Below are 21,197 nucleotides of genomic sequence, written 5' to 3' on the forward strand. Positions count from 1 at the left end.
AAAAGTGGAAGTGAAAACGTTTTTAGGACTGTTCAAAGAGAGTATTTTGTCTAAAGAAGAAAATTAATTATTACGTTTGTTTATCACATAATTGTACAGACTTATTCAATTAAATCATTAATTAAAATTAAATTCTCACCATGTAAAAATAAAATAGCAACAAACAGTTCAAACGAAAACAGTGAAGCAAGTTCAAACATATTTGTATGTAGAATGTAACAGTTTTGTTCTGGCAATTTAAATATATTTTTGTAATCTTTGTTTATAATGTTAATTAGCCGATACAAAAGCCAATGTAGAAAAAAAGAACAATTAGTAGAGGACGCTGTAATTTGTATCGAGGCTGTAAATGTATAATAGATCAGCGATGTTAATAAATTTTCTCTTTTGTTCCGTAGCGATAAATGATTCTTAACAATATGATCTACCTATTTCCAGACAAAACTCTTTGTTTTGTGTTCCTTTCCTGCCATAAGGACGTATCTCAAGGTGGTTAAAAGCCTGACTAAAGATGCTATTAAAAATGTACTATTCATACATATATTGTATTTAAAAAATTTGCAAGTTGACTTGCCAAGGTAAAAAGTACTTCTTTTTATCTGCTAGCTCTGGTATCATCCTTCAATATTTTGTCTAATCGCAGCAATTTACTATCAATTAGGAGAATATATGACTTACTCGAAAGTGTTTTCTTACCTCAAAATCTGTTTAGAACATTTAATTTTCTCAAAGAAATCGGCCTTTATTTTAAAGTTAAATTCTATTTTGTACATAACTTGTAGTTTATTTTGAAATTTAATTAGATACCATTTTTTTTTGTTCTAACTGTTACTTTTTTATGCTATACATTTTCAAATGATGTATTCTTTTCTTGATTGTTTTTGTTCCTTCCAAACTCGAAATGTAGGTGCTTGTGTGTATTCTGATCATTTTAAAGTATTTTCTATAATTTTTTACAACTTTTCTTTATCATTCTGGTAAAAAATCTTTTCGTTTTAATTCTCATTTTGAATCCTCCTCACAGCATGTAAACTTTTGAAGCCAATTGATTCACCGGCCGCTAAACTCTGAAAGTTCCTGTGATTTCTTTTAATAAGTATTCAACTCAATGTCAAAAAAATTATTTTAAATATTCCATAGTTAGCGTCTGTGTACACTCAATAACTTAGTGGAGAAATAATTGGCTTGTTTATATTGACGCTATTTAACAGTACTTTACATTTACATATATACAATGCGGTATATACTTTATTACCAATAGATGTGGCTGATCAAAATATATGAAAGCACCTAATACTTTACTATAATACGCCTTTTTTAGGTTACGTGTATAATCCCTAAAGAATGCCAATGAGTAGTAGAGACTCTTAAACCATAACATTAACTAATCAATCGAATTTTGAAATAAAATATGTAAAATTAACCAAAATCTTTGAAAACCTGTCTTAAAATAATAAAATAATTTGTGGATCATAAATCAAATCTCAAAAAACAATAAATTTCTTTATTACATACATTACAAAAGCTACACAATGTGCTACATCAATATTATAATCTTACGTTTCTCATTTATCTTATATTAAAAAAGGAACATGTTTAAGTATGAATTTACAATTTATATAAATCCAACTTCGATCACTATTAATCATCAATTACCTTTAAATACAATTTTAAATAATAAATTACGAAAGTACAGTTATAGAACAATAGTTATTATTTATTGAGTTACAATATTGGATATTTTTACTTAACATCTAATATAAAATGATTTGCGAGAAAAGATTTTTGGAGAGTTACAAATCAAATAGAAGTTAGATTTTTAAGTTGGGTGCCCTGAAGGTCTAGTATAGTTTGAAATTTGTCATTATACGATGGAAGGGATTCATTATATGATGGAAGTTCTGGTTAATACTCATAGGAAATATCCATCTCCAGTGACCTCTGGGTGACACTTGGTGTAATGGAGTGTCTAATCTAAAAAAATATAAATGAGGTTATACTTCAGGTTGAGCTTATTAACTTGCAGCATACCTTTCTCCATGTACTAACTGTGCATCTTTCTTACATGTAGTGGAACTAAATTGGTGTCTCATCAAATGCTAATATATTAAGAAACATTTTTCTATTTCTAATGTTAGAGTTTTTATATATTTAGGGAAATTTAAACAAAAATCTGTTTCACTCAAATAAAAACGACAAAAGTTGAAGCCTTTTATTTCGTAAGTACATTATGTAAGGATAGTTTAATACAAGCGTAACAAAAATCATTGTTGGCCGACAATTATAAAAAGACAAACATCAGGAATTTTATCCTTTTAAATATCTGCAAATGTTTTATATGTTTGTAAATTATGTAAAAAAATATTTTTAAAGTTTTAGTGTTAACATACTAAATAAGTAGAGGATCGTTGGAGGTTATAATTCTTGTAGTAAAATTGCTGATAACATTTAACAACAATCAGTGCGAAACTCTGATAGAGTCAGATATAATATGTACAAAAAAAAGAAAGTAATGAAAATATTGAGTCTGCTAATGATTGTTTAAAGCTTTCCAGCATTTACTAGTATAGCGTATACAATAATTATATAGTTTACATTTCAAAAACGTTTACTTTTATTACGATAAATAAAGGTTCGTTTTTCAGATCTTGTTTATTATGTTTTACTACAACTGTAATTGTTGTTACGCCTATATTTTTGGGACCGTTAAAATAAAAGACTTCTAGTTTGGGACATATTCAAAGAAAAATCGATGATATTGCACGATAGTTGGTTTGGTAGGTGATGGCGAGAATTCTGTTTTTGTGTCATGAACTGTGTATCTGTTATTTAATGTATGAAAGTTTCGGTGGTAACTGTTTAGGGATATTGATAAAGAAAACACAGATCTCTATCCATGAAATTACAGTATAATACTATAAAAGTTACAGGAAAAAGGCGTTTAACAGACACAAAAGTTTGTTGATTTTTTTATAATTAGACACAGTTCATATGAAAATATATAGCTACATCATTTTACATTGAAAAAAATAATAAATAAATAAATAAACGATAATACTAGTTTAGCGACATTAGATCTTTTTAAATTTCCTGCGGTATAATTGAGTTGAGACCGTGCGGTTTGGTGTGATAACAAAATCAATGACGTTCGCTTGTTAAAAATCAATTGGTTCAACATTTTCTTAAAACGATAGTGGGGTTTCAACTTAATTATACTGATGTTGCATGAGGAGGGAACTGAGGGGGGTTGATACGAAATTGCGATAAAAATAAGGAGTCAAGATTGTTAAATTTCGGTTACGAATTAGTAGGGATGATAAAGACCTCATGCCACGCCTTTCTTCATTGTATCAAAATAAAAACTGACTGTGTTACTATTACATGGTTTTTGTTGCAATTATACAAAGTAAAAAAAAATATTACGTGCATGTATAAAACATTACTAAAATACTTGTGATTCATATCAACTTGTACTGCTGTGGTTATAACTGCTCTACTTTAACAAACATATACATAGCTAGGTTCTACGTTTCTGTATATATACACGAAATAACTATAGCAGCTAATAACTTATTCAGGGAGGTCACAAAATAAACGTTCACCATTCCGTATCATGCACTACAATATATTTACAACTAACACTAAGTGATCTTACACTACAGGTTTCTATGACCGCCCTGTATAAAGTATTATTTAATAACCCCTAGTTGATCCTCGCTCGATTTGTTTTTTATTCTCGTCACATTTTAGTATCTGTGATGTGGTGAACGAGCGAGGATCAGCTAAAAAAAGAAACGTTTTACATGGAGGACACTCAGTATCTACTTAAATAAATAGAACACTATGTACACAAAAAAAAACCTACTAGGATAGAGGATGCTTAGAACGTCACAAACAAATCACATTACCTATGCACTGTTTGTTCATTTTTGTATCCGAACAACACAGACAGGTCCTGCATCGGTAACGACCTGTAAAATACGTTGTTCTTTAATTTGTCCGGATCGAGGGCGAAGTTCTTGCGTGAGAACCTGAACACTAACGGTTTCTGGTTGCTCTTCTCCGACCACTTGGGCGGCAGAAGGAACAGGTTGCCTTGTTTGTCCCTGATCCGTTTGCTGTGATGGCTCTCGGTGGTGGCACCCCAGTGGTACTCGTACTGTCTGTGATTCTCCTCGTCGTTGTGATGGGGGAACACTACGGGGTAGTTTTTACTGGGGACGAAGCCGCGTTTTCCCGGTAAGACCATCTGTCGGACCTTCTGCGAGGGTTCCGGCGTCACTATCTCGTTGAAGTAGTTGCCCAAGCTATCGGTCACGTCCCTGGTGTGGTGGTTCTCGCTCTCCTGCTGATAATTCGACTCCATGTCAGGAAAACGTACGTAGTTACCCTGGGAGTGGGAACGGGGCATGACCACGTCGTCGTCATCGTCGGGGAACTTGATGATGTTCCTGGTCTTCGAGTTCGACTCGAAGTACTTCACGTCGAAATACGGGTGGTACGTGGTGGCTTTGGGATGGTAGGTGGTGATACGGGGCGTGGGTCTGGTGACTCTGTACTGTTCGGTCGCCGTGGTGGTTTCCAGGGTGGTCGTGGGGATTTCCGTGGTCTCGTACGTGGATTCTGGAAGCACCGTCGTGGTGGAACCCTCGTCGGGAACGGTCGTCGTTTCCACTTCGCCATCGAACCTGGTGGTCTCCTCTCTAATCGCCGTGGTCTCCTCCACGGGACTCTGGGTCGTCGTCAGGTCACCACGCTCGATCTCCGGCCTCCACGTCGTACTGTCGTACTGCTCCGTGGTGGTCTTCAACAACTGTTTCAGTTCCTGCTCGATGGTCTCCCCGATGGTCTCCCCCTCGCGCTTGTCCACATTACTGACGCCCTCCGAATTCTTGATGGTGGGCGTCACGATGATGGCAAAGTCGGACTCGACGCCCTGCGGGGTGTCGTTGTTGTATTGGTCGGCGAGCGGGATGTTGACCTGCAACGGCTCGCTGTCCGACCCGTCCACCTCCTCGAAGTCCTCTTCGTAGTCCTCGATGCCGAATTTTTCATTCAGCTTGCTGACCAGGAAGGCCAGGTGGCGGTCCTCGTCGATCTTGATGATCTTGGTGCAGACGCCCATCGGGTTGGACTCGTAGCCCTCGGCGCAGGGCGGCAGGTTGTCGGGGAAGGGTCCGGCCAGGGTGGGCGCCACGAACACGCTCTTGGTGGTGATACGACGTCGCGGCACCGTTCCTCCTTCTTCGTTGTTCTGTCGGTGTTGGTTCTGGTCGTCGACCAGCAACCAGGCCTGCCAGGAGATCTCCTGCTGGCGCTCATTCAGCGGGAGGGTGGGCAGCGGTAACCCTTGGGCGCACAGGCTCAAAAACAGTAAGGCGTAAGCCAGCCGTATCGCTAACATCATTGAGACTGATCGGCTCTAGGACATCACACAACAGCATCGATACGTTCGCGTGCTGGACAGTTCGGTCGCAGGATACGCACTAGTCCTTCCGAACATCTGGATCGGCTTTTTTCTCGACTCTGCGCACAGCGGACCTGGAAAAGAATAACAAACATTAGTGCGATACGAACACTATTCAGACAAGGGGAGTTTTTGTTGTAGCCGAACTGTAGGTTTCCGTTAGATACTGTTGGCAATATTCCAGTGTTTATTATCTTTGATGTTAGTTGTGATAGGGCGCTAAGAGACTCGCGCGGCATCCGATACGCGCTTAACCTTTTCATAATAGATGTGTGTTTACACGTTACGATTTATTTGTGCTTAAAGAGCGATCATTTCGTATGTCGTTTGGCTTAACTATATAATTAGTTTACAAGGATCCGTGAAAACTGACAGTCCGATAGTTTACTTAAACGTTCCAAATATTAAGTTCGTGAATAAGTAATACACGCGTTATTTTTTTTATCATTACTTCAATTTATTTGATTTACTACACTTATTTTTTATGTTTTATAGTTTTTAATTATATTAGGCTGTTCAATATGTACATGAAGCACAAGATTCATAATAGAAGTGTAAAGTATATTTATAAAAATATAGATACGTTGTTATCAAATATTGTTGGCAACATTGTAGAATGATAATATGAAAATTATATAGCTGTTGCTGCTGGGAAATGTGAAAAATTGACAAATGGGTATTATAGTAATTGTTCAAACTATTACATTATAATGAATTAACTTCCCACTTTACAAAGGTATTTGTTAAGAAACATTCGTTTAATATATATTAATCAAAATATTTTCTGTAATTTTCTCTGATCTTTCTGGCAACGTTGCCATACCGTGTCGAAAGTACGATGTTGGTTTAATAGTGATCCAATTATCGATCCATTTTAGTGCTTTTTTAGCATTCCGAACTCCTGCAACGAGTGGCCGAACGTTGTAATGCAAGATGATGGTTTTGCGTTTGTTATTCGCTATTCTTGGTCTTCTTTGTAACAATCTGTTACATAATTTGTTGAAATAACATCTATAGAAATCTGCAATGATATATTTTAGCAACTTGTGATACACTACACCTTCGTGTTGTCCATATTCTCTAATATTGGATATTTCTTATCGCATGTAAACGTCTAGAAACAGTCTGATGTTATATGTTATATGTTATATGTTATATATGTTATAGCATTATCATATATCATTTAAAATATATTATTTGCTGGCGTGGTTGGCTCAGTGGTCAAGGAGACAGGATCCTGTTGGGGTATGGTCGTACATTTATTTTTGTAAACGTCCGAAAGACAAGAGTGATACAACTGATAAGGAAAATGATCTCAGTAACCAGGCTGGGTAAGACAAGATGTTTTCTAGCATAATTTCTATTTTTGATATTTATTTTTCTATTTAAATAGTAAACACTCAAAAACTTTAAAAACCGACTGATGATAAAAAAATATTTCCAACAGTGCTGTTTGGACACGCAATGAAAGCCAAACAAATTTTGAAACAAATTAGGACGGAACCCCGTGTACAATATATTTTATAGTGCCATATATATTTCTTTAAAAGAGGCAATGATTTATGGACTAATAGTACCCAGAAAAATTAGGAAATACGATTTGTTTCTTTGAATGGTATTATCAGTTGCTCATTTACTGTAAAAATATTGTGTAAATTATCCAATTAGTGGAAGTATGAACCGTGTTACCAGCTGATTATAAGTACTTTACGAGTGCAATAACATTTTATTAGCTTTGGGTCCAGTTTTTATTCAAATGGTACCGTAATTTGTTTAGAAATATGCTATATTTCAATTTTATTTTATTATTGGTCTGAAGCTATTAGCTCGATAACTTCATTCTGCTATAAACTTTAATATTGTGACCTTCATTACTATACTGTTCGTTCAACTTATTGATTGGGTAAACTTTGACTACAATTTCATACTTTTATGAACTACAGTTTAACAGTTATTATTATTTTATTGTGCATCCCTAAGTATTTGAATTATATATTAAATAGCAGTATATAAACTTTTATTGACTGTTTCTAATGCCTAAATTTTGAACATATTTTCCCAACTGCACTAAACTAACTAAACAATCCTGGGGCTGATCTCTTTCTGATTACAATTACTGATTTATTGTGGGCCCATAAATATTATACTTGCAGCATATCTAAACGTTTATTGGCTACTTTTAGCGCTGAAAAGTTGAAGTTATTTTCCATTTACAATAAAGTATAATTTTATTACAATCAGAATTTTATTGAGATACGAAAATATTCAAAGAGCCAATCATGCAACTGATTATTATTATATTATAGGTCCTTAAGTATTTAAATTATATATTAAATAGCAGTATATAAACTTTTATTGACTGTTTCTAACGCCCAAATTTTGAGCATATTTTCCCAACTGCACTAAACTAACTAAACAACCCTGGGGCTGATCTCTTTCTGATTACAATTACTGATTTATTGTGGGCCTATAAATATTACACTTGCAGTATATCTAAACGTTTATTGGCTACTTTTAGCGCTGTAATATTGAAGTTATTTACAATTAGAATTTTATTGAGATCCGAAAATATTCAAAGTGCCAACCATGCAACTAATTATTATTATATTATAGGTCCTTAAGTATTTAAATTATATATTAAATAGCAGTATATAAACTTTTATTGACTGTTTCTAACGCCCAAATTTTGAGCATATTTTCCCAACTGCACTAAACTAACTAAACAACCCTGGGGCTGATCTCTTTCTGATTACAATTACTGATTTATTGTGGGCCTATAAATATTGCACTTGCAGTATATCTAAACGTTTATTGGCTACTTTTAGCGCTGAAATATTGAAGTTATTTTCCATTTACAATAAACTATAATTTTATTACAATTAGAATTATATTGAGATCCGAAAATATTCAAAGTTCCAACCATGCAACTAATTATTATTATATTATAGGTCCTTAAGTATTTAAATTATATATTAAATAGCAGTATATAAACTTTTATTGACTGTTTCTAACGCCCAAATTTTGAGCATATTTTCCCAACTGCACTAAACTAACTAAACAACCCTGGGGCTGATCTCTTTCTGATTACAATTACTGATTTATTGTGGGCCTATAAATATTACACTTGCAGTACATCTAAACGTTTATTGGCTACTTTTAGCGCTGAAATGTTGAAGTTATTTTCCATTTACAATAAACTATAATTTTATTACAATTAGAATTATATTGAGATCCGAAAATATTCAAAGTTCTAACCATGGAACTGATTATTATTATATTATAGGTCCTTAAGTATTTAAATTATATATTAAATAGCAGTATATAAACTTTTATTGACTGTTTCTAACGCCCAAATTTTGAGCATATTTTCCCAACTGCACTAAACTAACTAAACAACCCTGGGGCTGATCTCTTTCTGATTACAATTACTGATTTATTGTGGGCCTATAAATATTACACTTGCAGTACATCTAAACGTTTATTGGCTACTTTTAGCGCTGAAATGTTGAAGTTATTTTCCATTTACAATAAACTATAATTTTATTACAATTAGAATTATATTGAGATCCGAAAATATTCAAAGTTCCAACCATGCAACTGATTATTATTATATTATAGGTCCTTAAGTATTTAAATTATATATTAAATAGCAGTATATAAACTTTTATTGACTGTTTCTAACGCCCAAATTTTGAGCATATTTTCCCAACTGCACTAAACTAACTAAACAACCCTAGGGCTGATCTCTTTCTGATTACAATTACTGATTTATTGTGGGCCCATAAATATTACACTTGCAGTATATCTAAACGTTTATTGGCAACTTGTAGCGCTGAAATATTGAAGTTATTTTCCATTTACAATAAACTATAATTTTGTTAGACAATTAGAATTTTATTGAGATCCGAAAATATACAAAGTGCCAACCATGCAACTGATTATTATTATATTATAGGTCCTTAAGTATTTAAATTATTTGCCGTATATATAAACCTTTATGGACTGTTGCCTGCACCCAAATTTTGAACCTAACTTCGCAACTATAATAAACTATAAATTAGTTGCAAATAATACTTTTGTGTGCAAAACTGTTATTGGCCTATTATTATTTTATGTAGATAAATGTCAAAACCATGGAATTTAATAGCTGGATAAGTTGTTTAACTTTGGTTTATATTGATACTTCATGCTTTAACCAACAGATGTCGCTGATAATACCAAGAGATATACCTGCAAGCATCTAATACACAAGATAAAACTTACTGAAGTTCTACACAATATGATGAATATCAAGTGTACTGAAAAGTCATTACCGTTTTTTGAAAAACCGTTTTCCTTGCTGATAAGACGTGCTGTAAAACGACTTTACCGTGTCTTCGGGCCCATTCTGGACGTTTTTCCATCAATGCATGGTTTAAGTTGATTATTTGCTGCGGGTACCGATCACCCATCACTATTCGATGTAGAAGTGTGTGATCGTACCTTTGAGGCAGCATTTCACAGACGATTTTTGAGTTTTCCATTTATCATTCAATTAATGTGGCATTCATCTTCTCATCTCATGGATTTTCACCATTGCTTGTAATTAGTCGCTAATAATTTCCTAGACTACATTTAACGCTTCTGTCAATTGTTTTTGAGTTTTATTTAATTTTTTCTTCATTCGATAACTCTTGCAGTTTTGTATCTTCAATCTTCTTGCACATCGACCACTTTTGAATTTTCGACACCACGCCTCACATGATTTTAAAATTCTCACTGTAACTTTGTACCAACAAACGATGATTTTCAGCGGCTTCTTTCTTTTGATTTACCGTTCCGGAACCGTGCTACAAAAATTACGTTTCAGACTGTAGCATTTCAATAACTTATATAAATTATGCATGATTTTTGCAAAGTTATAAAGTAAAACTCTAATAATTTGAACAGTTAATAAATTGTTTATTGTTAAAAATATTTTTATTTTCACATTAATTTATCATTTGCGGTTAAATCATTAGTCATGACATAAAAATGCGTTAGTTTCATCGTAGATGGACATGGGTTTTTACCTATACTGGACGATATTTTACTCTTTCTATCCCATGATTTGCATCTTCGATTTGCAAAATGTTGAATCTCTCTAGCAGGATTTTCCTGAATCGTTGACATTGCTGTTCACAAGAAATGGGGGGAAAAAGGTTTGGGGTTGCAAATTCTTGTGCCTCAAAGTTTTGTAAAAAAAAATCGTCGTTTACTTCGATCATTACATTTAGAATTGGAATTTTTTTACTGTATGTAGACACTGAGTGCAGCCCCATCTATAATTTCCATAAAAATCCTAAATGGCATTAAATGGACAAACACATGAATATTTTCTATGTCTCACGATGGGATATGCTTTGTGCGCCTAGGATTTCGATACACTGAATACCGTGTGGGGAAACGAAGATACCCCACGTAATTAAATACAGTTTTGCGTAACAAATTCCAACTAAATTCATTAAATTGTTTAAAAATAGGATAATAATATATTTTCTAGGATTATCTGGAACAAAAAAATAATCAAAAAAAATATTTGAAAAGCTATTGAAAAGAAACCGTATCTGGAAAGGTTAAATAAAAAAAGTAATGCGTGTCGCAGAAACACCTTTTCAGGCACGAAATTTGACATTTTCAAACGGGTATAAATCTATGAGGGTGATACTATCGCAAAATATAACATGTTTAACAGGTCAAATGGAAAGTCCTCGGCCAGACATATGGATGGCGCTACTAGAATTAAATCCATATGTTTTTAGTTAGCTCCAAGCTTCCAAAGAGGCGTGTATAAATTGGACAGCTGTCGGATCATTAGTCTGTGAATTATAACATTTTGAGTGAAGCAACTTTTGTTATTGTGAAAAAAAAATGGATAAAAAGGAATTTCGCGTGTTGATAAAATATTGCTTTCTTAAGGGAAAAAATGCAGTTTAAGCAAAAACTTGGCTTGACGTCGAGTTTCCGGACACTGCCACAGGAAAATAAACCATAAAGGATTGGTATGCTAAGTTCAGACGTGGTGAAATGAGCACCGAAGACGGTGAACGCAGTGGACGCACAAAAGAGGTTGTTAGCGACGAACATAAAAAAAAATCCACAAAATGATTTTGAATGACCGTAAATTCAAACTGTATGAAATAGCAGACACCCTAAAGTTATCAACTGAACGTGTACATCATATCATTCACGAATATTTGGGTATGAGAAAGCTCTGTGCAAAGTGGGTGCCGCGCGAGCTCACTTTTGACCAAAAACAACTACGAGTGAACTGCACACGATGAACCGTCTGTATTATGGCGTCTGTATTTTGGGATGTGCATGGAATAATTTTTATTGACTACCTTGAAAAAGGAAGGACCAGCAACAGCGACTATTACATAGCATTATTGGACTGTTCGAAGGATGAAATCGTCGAAAAACGGCGGCATTTTAAGTAAAAGAAAGTGTTGCTTCACCAAGACAATGCACCGTATCAAAAATCCATGAATTGGGCTTCGAATTATTTCCTGATCCACCATATTCTCCAGATCTGGCCCCCAGCGACTATTTCCTGTCGAATGAAAAGGTGATCGACGAAACTGAGGCCTATTTTGAAGCAAAGGACAAATCGTACTACAAAAAGGGTATTGAAAAGTTGGAGGGTCGCTATAATCAGTGTATCACCCTTGAAGGGAATTATGTTGAATAATTTTGCCAAAAAAATGTATAGGTAATAACTTGAAGCTATGAAAATATTAAATAATTTAATAATAAAAAAGTATTTACATTACAGCGTACAAATAAACTTCTTGTTGTTTGGTGTTAAAGTACAGTGTTCCCATAATTTATGTTAAATGTTGGCGTTTCAACATGCTGCGGCCGACATCCAAAACAAATGAACAATTAACGTTAGACGATCAAAACAACATCCAGCGCGATCCTGACTGTGCCAGTCTGATTTCGTGGAAACCGCCGAGACGGCATGTCTCCAGCGATGGACCAAATGTTACGCCTCAATGAGAACGAATTAAAAATATAAATCGCTCTAAGAACAGTGAAGTGTGGCGTTGTTAACCATCCGCCCGGATGAAATATGATTGAGTTTCTTCCTTATGGCCGTTCCTTAATTGATTTGTTGTTTTTTAATTCGATCTGAGGGCGCCGCATGTTTTATACGGACCCCCCGTAAGCTGGTTAAGATGACGCGAATGCGGTTACTGTTTTAATAATCACCCGTGTTCTTTACGAACATTAGGAGTACGAGGGTTGAAATTTATATTTGGGTCTAATCATAAAAAGACGGTAATTCATTAACGAAAATGGCTTTATTGTTTTTCGAAGGGTTCCCCATTATAATCAATATAACAGGTCAATTAAAAAGTCCCCGGCCTACCATAGTAAAACAAATTTTTTGGCAAAATTAGTTTTTTTTATTCAACATAATTCCCTTCAAAGGTGATGCACTGATTATAGCGACCTTCCAACTTTTCGATACCATTTTTGTAGTACGCTTTGTCCTTTACTTCAAAATAGGCCTCAGTTTCGGCGATCACCTCTTCATTCGACGAAAATTTCTTCCCACCAAGCATTATTTTGAGATCTGAGAATAGGAAATAGTCGCTGGGGCCCAGATCTGGAGAATACGGTGGGTGAGGAATCAATTCGAAGCCCAATTCATGGACTTTTGACATCGTTTTCACTGACTTGACACACGGTGGATTGTCTCAATGAAGCAGCACTTTTTTTTTAAATTCGGCAGTGTTTTGGCAATTTCGTCCTTCAAACAATTCAATAACGTTATGTAATAGTCACTTGAATGTCAATAGAATGAAAATTATTCCATGTGCATCCCAAAATACAGACGCCATAACCTTGCCAGCCGACTGTTGCGTTTTACCACGTTTTGGAGCGGGTTCATCGTCTGCAGTCCACTCGGACGACTGTCGATTGGAGTGAAATGATGGAGCCTTGTTTCATCCATTGTCATATATCGACGCAAAAACTCGGGTTTATTACGCTTGACCATCTTCAAACACTGCTCCGAATTATCAACTCGTCATTATTTTTGGTCAAAAGTGAGCTCACGCAGCACCCACTTTGCACAGAGCTTTCTCACACCCAAATATTCGTGAATGATATGATGTACATGTTCATGTTCACAGTTATTGAGCAGATATTCAGTCCCTGTCAGTATATAATAAGAATTTAGAAACCAGTGTGGACTAATGGTCTTCAACTCTGGAGTTATTCCAGCTAATGCAGTAGAAATATCATATAAAGATTTCAAAACAAGGTTCTACGAGGTATTGTTGATGCTCCTTGGTACATTCGGCAGCGACAATCTGGATTAAGACTTGAAGGTGGAAACTGTCGGTAACGTTATCAAACAGAGGCTCCATTAGCACATTAATGTTGAGGTTCTCAGCTCCCCACAAACTGTGATATGGATGTTAAGCCTAAAGTGTCTTTTGTAGAATGAACGAGTCTTCATCGCCAAGCTGTGTTTAAATGACAACACGTTCGGAAGCAGGTTATGATTATAAAGGTCAATTTCCAATTGGAAACATCAGATGGAGCCTAACAACACTTAATATTGCGAAGATTCAGAAGGAGTCTTCCTCCATCTATGATAAAGCCTCATATATAGAGAAAGCCATCTGACAAAAACAACAATATGGGAGATATTGCCTCTTTGAGGAGAATCGTTCTCCACAAATTATTTCTTTGTTGGAGGGCGTTAAATTTGGAGAATAAGATGACAATTCTTGTCTTGACCTGTGTGACTATGTGAATTATCTTTATAGAAAATTATTCTTTTCTTTTGTAGGAATGTTCGTCGGGTCGGTCGGTCGGTCGAAATGTGTGGCTGCCGCTGCGATTATTTATCAGAACACTCACTACTATTTTTGGAAGGAATTTGCACGGGAACTAAAAACACTGGTTGAATCAAAGTTGTTTATTCTAACTTACGATTGATACATATGGTCGATGGGAGAATTGACAGGATATTAGGTTAAGGTGAAGGAAGTACGGTAGCGCTGTGGAAGTGGTACTGTTACAGGGGGACGGTGATAAGAAAAGAGAGCGAGACGTCGTCGTGATGGTCTTTTATACCCTGGAACTTGCATGGTACCAATCCACCGGCGTTGCCAACCTTTGTAGTTGTTGATGGTGAATTGGTGGTGGCCTAAAGGGTCGTGGCGGTCGCCACACTTTAATAAATTGGGTGAAATTTTGCATTAGTTGCATTCCACAACGCTAGAGAGAACACTAACTGCTTTCGAGGCCTGAAGAACTATAATAATATGTTTCATGAATAAAATCATGAAGTATTAACTATATTTTCATGAAAGACGAAATGGTAAAATAGAGTTTTTAGTTGTTTTATTGTTGACGATTAAATAATATGTTCCTGAACATGCTAAACAAGCTAGGAACAGCAAAGTAAAGTTATTATTTGGTCCTTGAGTAAAGTAACTATTTCGTTCTTGGACATATTAAAACTAGGAACAATAGAGGGTGACTGTTTGGTTCTTGATCATATTAAACAAGCTTAGAACAACAAGATAAAGTGACTTTTGGTTTTTAGGAACAAACAACAAGGTAGGAACAAACGATTGCTATCCAGTATTTGTTTTCGTAAAGCTGGGAGATTGTGTTAGTCCCAGACAAGCTGTCTCCATACTCCTCCATATTCCTGGAACGCTCTGGAAACTTTATGTAAGTTAAAACTGCTGTTTGGTCCTTGAACATATTGAACAAGCTACGAACAACAAGGTAAAGTGACTTGTTTAGTGTCGGTTGTTGAATGGTGTAATAAAAATGATAATAGAGTTTTCGAAAATAGACCCCACTATAGAGACTTGCTAATTATTCCTTGGATTTAACGGATATTCGAAAACTACTATAAATAAAATAACAATTAAGTACATTGAACCAGAGCATCACCGCAAAAATATTGTATATACATTTTTAAGCAAAAGCGTATTCATCCTCTTTACATACGACGCTTTTAATATAAAGAAAATATTTTTATTATAAACTAAAAAATCAAATTCATAAATATTTTTCGCGTATTATTCCCATCGACTCGTTGACTGAAATATGGCTAGGAATCTTTTAGAACAATATCGACCGTGTTATGCTCCTTATGGTTTTATTATATGTTTGATTATTTTCATAAATCGCGATGTTATGTCAGCAACAAATTTAAAAAAATAAGAAATCAAAAGGACCGTTCGATTGTTTATAATTCTGTGGCGATTTACGATTGATTTTTTCCCAAAATATTTGGATAAAGTTTCCAGAGCGTTCCAGGAATGGAGTATGGAGACAGCTTGTCTGGGACTAACACAATCTCCCAGCTTTACGAAAACAAATACTGGATAGCAATCGTTTTCCAATCTGTATAATGATATTTTTCTCCTGTTGGTTTTTTTGCCTATATTCGAATTACTTGTTTGTTTGGCAGCAAAAATAAGTATGATAACATTCTTGTTTTAAGATATATCTGTTCGAATATTATGATATTAATAAACAAAGTTATCTTCATTTCATTTAGCGAATATCTATTCTATGTACACTAATTAAATTATTAATCTAAAGTAATTGTATTTTCTTTATAAAATATAGTTGTATTACATCACATATATAAATAACGAAAACATATTACATTATAATAAGCTTATATCTTATAGTAGAGTGATAGCATAATATTAAAAATAACTACATCGTTTAAATTATATAAATGAAAATGCAACGAGCTATTTTTTCCAGAACGCTTATTTTGCCTATTTTTCTATATGGCTTCAGGACTTGCTGTTTAATCTATCTCACTTCATGAACAATACGATTATTTCAATGATTTGTGGAACATTTTAGTACCACCACAGTCGTTAGTAAACTGATAATGTTCATCCAAAAATATTTAAAAAAAAAATTAACCGTTGTTCGTAATTTAATTTTGTGTATATGACGCAAAATTATATTATTATTATTGTATTCAATGGGCTTAGTAGTTAAAATAATATTGTAAATAGATAAATAGGTTTAGGTAGGTATTAAGCTAAATCATGTGAATTTTATACACACAATGTGCCGGAATTATAATATACATATTTTATTTTAAAACGTTTTTTTATGTTAAAAATCTAAGTTTGATTATTTTTTACCTTACTGGAATAACAAAAAGTCGTTGCTCCCGCCAGTGATTGAAGCTGAGACCTCCTCGTGTGAGCTAAATGTCATAACCACTACACCGTAGAAACCGTTGCCTGTAATATTTCTACGGTGCATCATATGATATAGTTAGTGCTTAAAATGCAAATAATGGCTTTTACACTGAACGACTTCCGATTTTTCGTCACATCAGCTCGGCAATAACATTATACACAAATATTTGATTAACTTAGTTAATCATCTCGGATCATCATCTCGGAAGTGCACTCATTCGAATAAAAAAAAATTGAAAAGCTGTCCATAATTGACGAAGAACCTCCTCCTTTTTTGAAGTCGATTAAAAATTACCAGTTTTCTATCTAGTACTATTGACTTATTAAGTGTACAAACATTAATCATCATACGGTCAAAAAGGGCCCTCAGACAGCTTTGTAGTTTAATTCAACTGCTTAATCAACTGTTTTCATACCTTTACACATGCTGGAAAAATCTAAAAAGAGATAAAATTGCTGCTACATGATTTTACTCTAAATACCATGTACCATGTTCCAATCTCAAATACAAAAAGTAGTTCAGAAATTAGTCCACGAGGGCCACCCACATCGACCTCAAAGTCATAAAGTCTTACTGTTCATATGATACAGTTCATTCATACAGCAAAGTATCAAGGCATAGAATATGAAATTGTTACTGTAACTGAATTGCAAGTAAGCAGCGAGTAAGAGAGTCAAAGTCATTCTGCTGCATGACAACTCTTGGCAACAAGTGGTAAGATTCAATGTTATAGTTCGAAATTTCGGCCACATCTAGTATACTTTCCAGACTTAGCACCTTCTGTTTAGATCGCTGCCAAACCAACATCTTTTTTTCGACACGATATCTTTATGTTATGAAAGATATGTCAAAAAATGTAGAAAATGAAGGAAAATATTTTGATTAATGTTTATTTTACTAGTTTTTCTGTATAAATTGTCTTATTAAAATAAAATAATTATCAGAAAATTGACTTATAAATTAATACATTTTACAATAAAATAATTAAGATACTTAACAAGAGAAAGACATTAGAAGCTGAATATATTATACTTAGATGCCAGAGTGTTCCATATGAAAACTCAGACATACTATATAACATTGTAACATTGCTTTTAGCGACACATTATAATATTTTAGAAATTGTAGTTGTAATACTGGATAAAAAGGTAGGATTTGGCATTAATTGAAGAACGTAGTTGGACAACAATTAGCTACATATTTGATGTTAGAGGATGTGGAGATAGATGTGAGCAAGGCTACGGAACTTTTATAGAAACATAATTATGGATAAATGAGAAGTTAGAGTTAATTTTGAGTGTCTATTAAATTCTATTTCATTCTAGATACGATTTACAAGGCATGTTCAAAAAGTAACGGTAATTTCAAGATTTTGTGAGCAGTGATTGTTTGATTAAAACAATTTTCGGTGTTGTTGTATTGGCAAGCATGTCTAAGTATTCATAAATTTATTATGCCTACTCCTCCATATTGGTTGTTTACCTCCATATTGGTTGTGAAAGAAACATTAATTTCTCTTATAAAAGGGTAAAAAGTGCAATAAACTAAGTAAAATAGTGCTTTTTGCTTTAAAATGCCACAAGGGTTTTCAATACAACAGTGAAAATGAGTTGTTAGAATTAGTTGCTAATGATTTGTGGAAAACTAATCCCTGACATTTACAATGAAAATAGGCCTGCTCAGATTTTATTGCTTAATGATGAATTTCTTGGCAGAAGATAATCTTTTTATCATGCTCTAGCCCGTATACCCACCAGACATACTCCCCTGTGAATTGAATGAGATTGTTGCCGAAAAGAGCTCAAGATTATTCTAAAGAACACATAGTAAAAGGGCTGATATAAGTGCATAATAAATCAATTATCATTTTAAACACTAATATAGATGAACAAATAAAATTCTTTCTAAAAAAATATTTTTAGTACATCTTGTAAAAGATCAGAGTGTAACATTTAAACCAAATTAAAATCAAAAAACAATAGGCTGACAAATATAAATTGAAATTGATTAGTAATAAGGCTTGAAAGCAATATAAAAATAATAGTAAAGTTGATTCTAAATATAGTTGGAATAATATAATGAATGTTGGATTTATTTAATAGTAACTGAAATGCGCAGTTTTAGAAAATATGACATTAGACTATATCACAATAACATATTTCATTCATGACATTACCCAAATAACTATTGAAAAACCTAAAAATAAGTCTACCTGACTTCAGTCATATTTCTCTTAAATAATCACCAGCAAAGGTTAACTTCAACTTTCATTAGAATACTAATCGCATGTGATTTTAATTACCTTATTATATTTCTATGAGCAACCAGAACTAAAAAAGCAAATTCAAACTTTTTAATTCAACAAATTTGCCTTTCACTATATCAAGGATCACAATGAGGAATAATGCTAGGAAATGAACATGTATTTTGTTTCTTTATATAGAAAACAATACAAGAATCTGCGTATTGTGGAAGATTTTTTTAATAAAAAATAAATATATTATGTAAATATTGTTTGTAACTTTTGACATAATTTTTAACGATATATGTAATTAGACTAATTCAGGTTATATACATTTTACGGTTGATTAGAACGTTTTGTTCCTTTTCCCATATAATTTCTTTATGTTTAAGAATATAGAAAGACTGATTAGACATAATGTAAGGCATAATTTGCTGTAATTTAGTGTATGTATTTTTGTAGTTTACTGATGTATGTAAATTTTATTCTTTCTGAATTACATTTCGTTCTTCAAGTTCTGTACCTTTAACTTCAACATTTTTTAAAACGTTACGCACAATGAACATCAAACGCTTGATTGAACAAAATTGGTTTAAAAAATAATGATCGCTGTTTAAATATTTGTTTAGTTTGTTATAAATATAGGTATGTATATTGATCGTCTTTTCTTTAATAAAGTGTTAATAATTTAAATTTTAAATCAACTCGTTAATGTAAACATTTCGATAATGTGAACTAAACCCCGATTGAATTAAACATTTACTGTTTTAAAAACAATATATCAGAATTTTTTTATGATTAGGCACCATACCTAATGCTGATTTTTAAATGTTATATTATTTTTTAATAAACAGTATGAAGACAATGAAAAGACAAATTTAAAACTGATTATTAGGTAAATTGATATTAAATTATTAACAAATACACTTCTATGAAACATAAAGTCTATTAAATAGTAACTAGAAAAGTATCGGTTTTTTTAATATTAGGTATTTTGAGAGTATAGTTTCTGATGTTTAAGAAAAAATCGTTTATAACAGAAATCTACCTGGTCAGGTTTTTTTTCAATATTCCTCGATGGTTCTAACGTCTTTCATTAGAACTCTACGTAATAAATCTGTCACAATTTTAATTATATAGTTGTTAAAAAAGTAATCGAGATCTTTATATATAGAAAACTTTTGAAAAACTTTCAACTTACGTGACCAAATGCAGGAACTTAACATATTGTCTCAGCATGTTGGAATGGTTGGAAATCTCACACATTGGAAATATATTAAAACTTAGTAAAATATATAGGTTCATTAAATTGGTAGCTATGTTTCAACAAGTAAAATAAATGTATCACTCTTGAGGGATAATTAAAAACTTATTTTCTTAGTTTCGAACGGATACGTATTGAATGATGTGTATCTAAATTAAAAGATATAAAAAATCAGGTTATAAAACTTTCTTTCACATTTATTAAGCTTTTCAGTATGTGCAGTATAGTAGGCTTTCAAGTATTAGTACATATTCCTTCAACTTCAATAATTTTCTATTATTGTTGTTATTATTTTATATCATCATCATAATATGTGTTGGCATTAATTTCAAAGTTGTTGAGATTTTCTTTAAAAAAATGTAATTTAATAAAGCAGATGAAATGTATATATTAAAAATATTACGCATTGCTACAACTGCTTTTTTTCATGTTTTGGACAAAAGATAATTCTTCTGTTAATGAATTGAGATTATTGGTTGCAATAAGAGGTGAATTTCTGTATTGATGACGTGTGGACAAGCATTGTCTTGCTAAAATATGATCATATATATCAGCGTGTTCTACTCATTTTTCTTTCTTTTGTTTATAGTCCATACTACTATTTGGTTTTGGTTTGGTGACATGTTACTCCCAAATACGTTTTTGACTTCAATAATATCCAATTCCAGGGAAGTAAAACGCAGAAATGAACAATCAATCATAGACTAGATATTAACAATGCGCCCTCAGCATTAAGAAGATAACGATATCAGAAAATATCCGGTCTTACCCAGCCGGGTTACTGACGTGACTGGGATCATTTTCCTTGTCGGATTTTGAACTCTTACAAGGCAATCACAAACATACATTTACGATCATACCCCAGCAGGATTCGAACCCGCGACTATCGCAATAGTAGGTGGGCCGTCCTGTCGCATTTACCACTGCGTCAACCAAGCCGGCTATTTGTCTTCTGTATGCTAATCACTCATTTCAAAAAGGTTGGCATCTGG

The 21,197-nt window shown here is 33.4% G+C and overlaps 1 protein-coding gene and 1 long non-coding RNA gene across 5 annotated transcripts in view; both read right to left on the bottom strand.

Annotated features, from left to right (window-relative positions):
- Positions 1–1,704: 1,704 nt before the first annotated feature.
- On the bottom strand, positions 1,705–2,230 carry LOC143194683 (uncharacterized). The gene is made up of 2 exons (XR_013005373.1): positions 2,032–2,230; positions 1,705–1,974 (listed from the first exon to the last, which is right to left on the bottom strand). It is a non-coding gene; the product is annotated as an uncharacterized LOC143194683 (long non-coding RNA).
- A 659-nt stretch (positions 2,231–2,889) lies between these two features.
- Positions 2,890–21,197, bottom strand: part of LOC143194637 (uncharacterized) — a 228,698-nt gene continuing 210,390 nt past the window's right edge. For 2 of the 4 annotated variants that reach the window (XM_076401352.1, XM_076401353.1), the window contains one exon: positions 2,890–5,541. In XM_076401352.1, the coding sequence (XP_076257467.1) occupies positions 3,905–5,407 (1,503 nt within the window). In that variant the 5' untranslated portion in view covers positions 5,408–5,541 and the 3' untranslated portion in view covers positions 2,890–3,904. The remainder of the gene's footprint in view (positions 5,542–21,197) is intronic. The other 2 variants (XM_076401355.1, XM_076401354.1) reach the window with 2 other exon arrangements.

This window comes from Rhynchophorus ferrugineus, unplaced genomic scaffold, assembly GCF_030347505.1.
Source record: "Rhynchophorus ferrugineus isolate W39M unplaced genomic scaffold, kcgeb_rfMv2 rfM1, whole genome shotgun sequence".
NCBI classification, from domain to species: Eukaryota; Metazoa; Arthropoda; class Insecta; order Coleoptera; family Curculionidae; genus Rhynchophorus; species Rhynchophorus ferrugineus.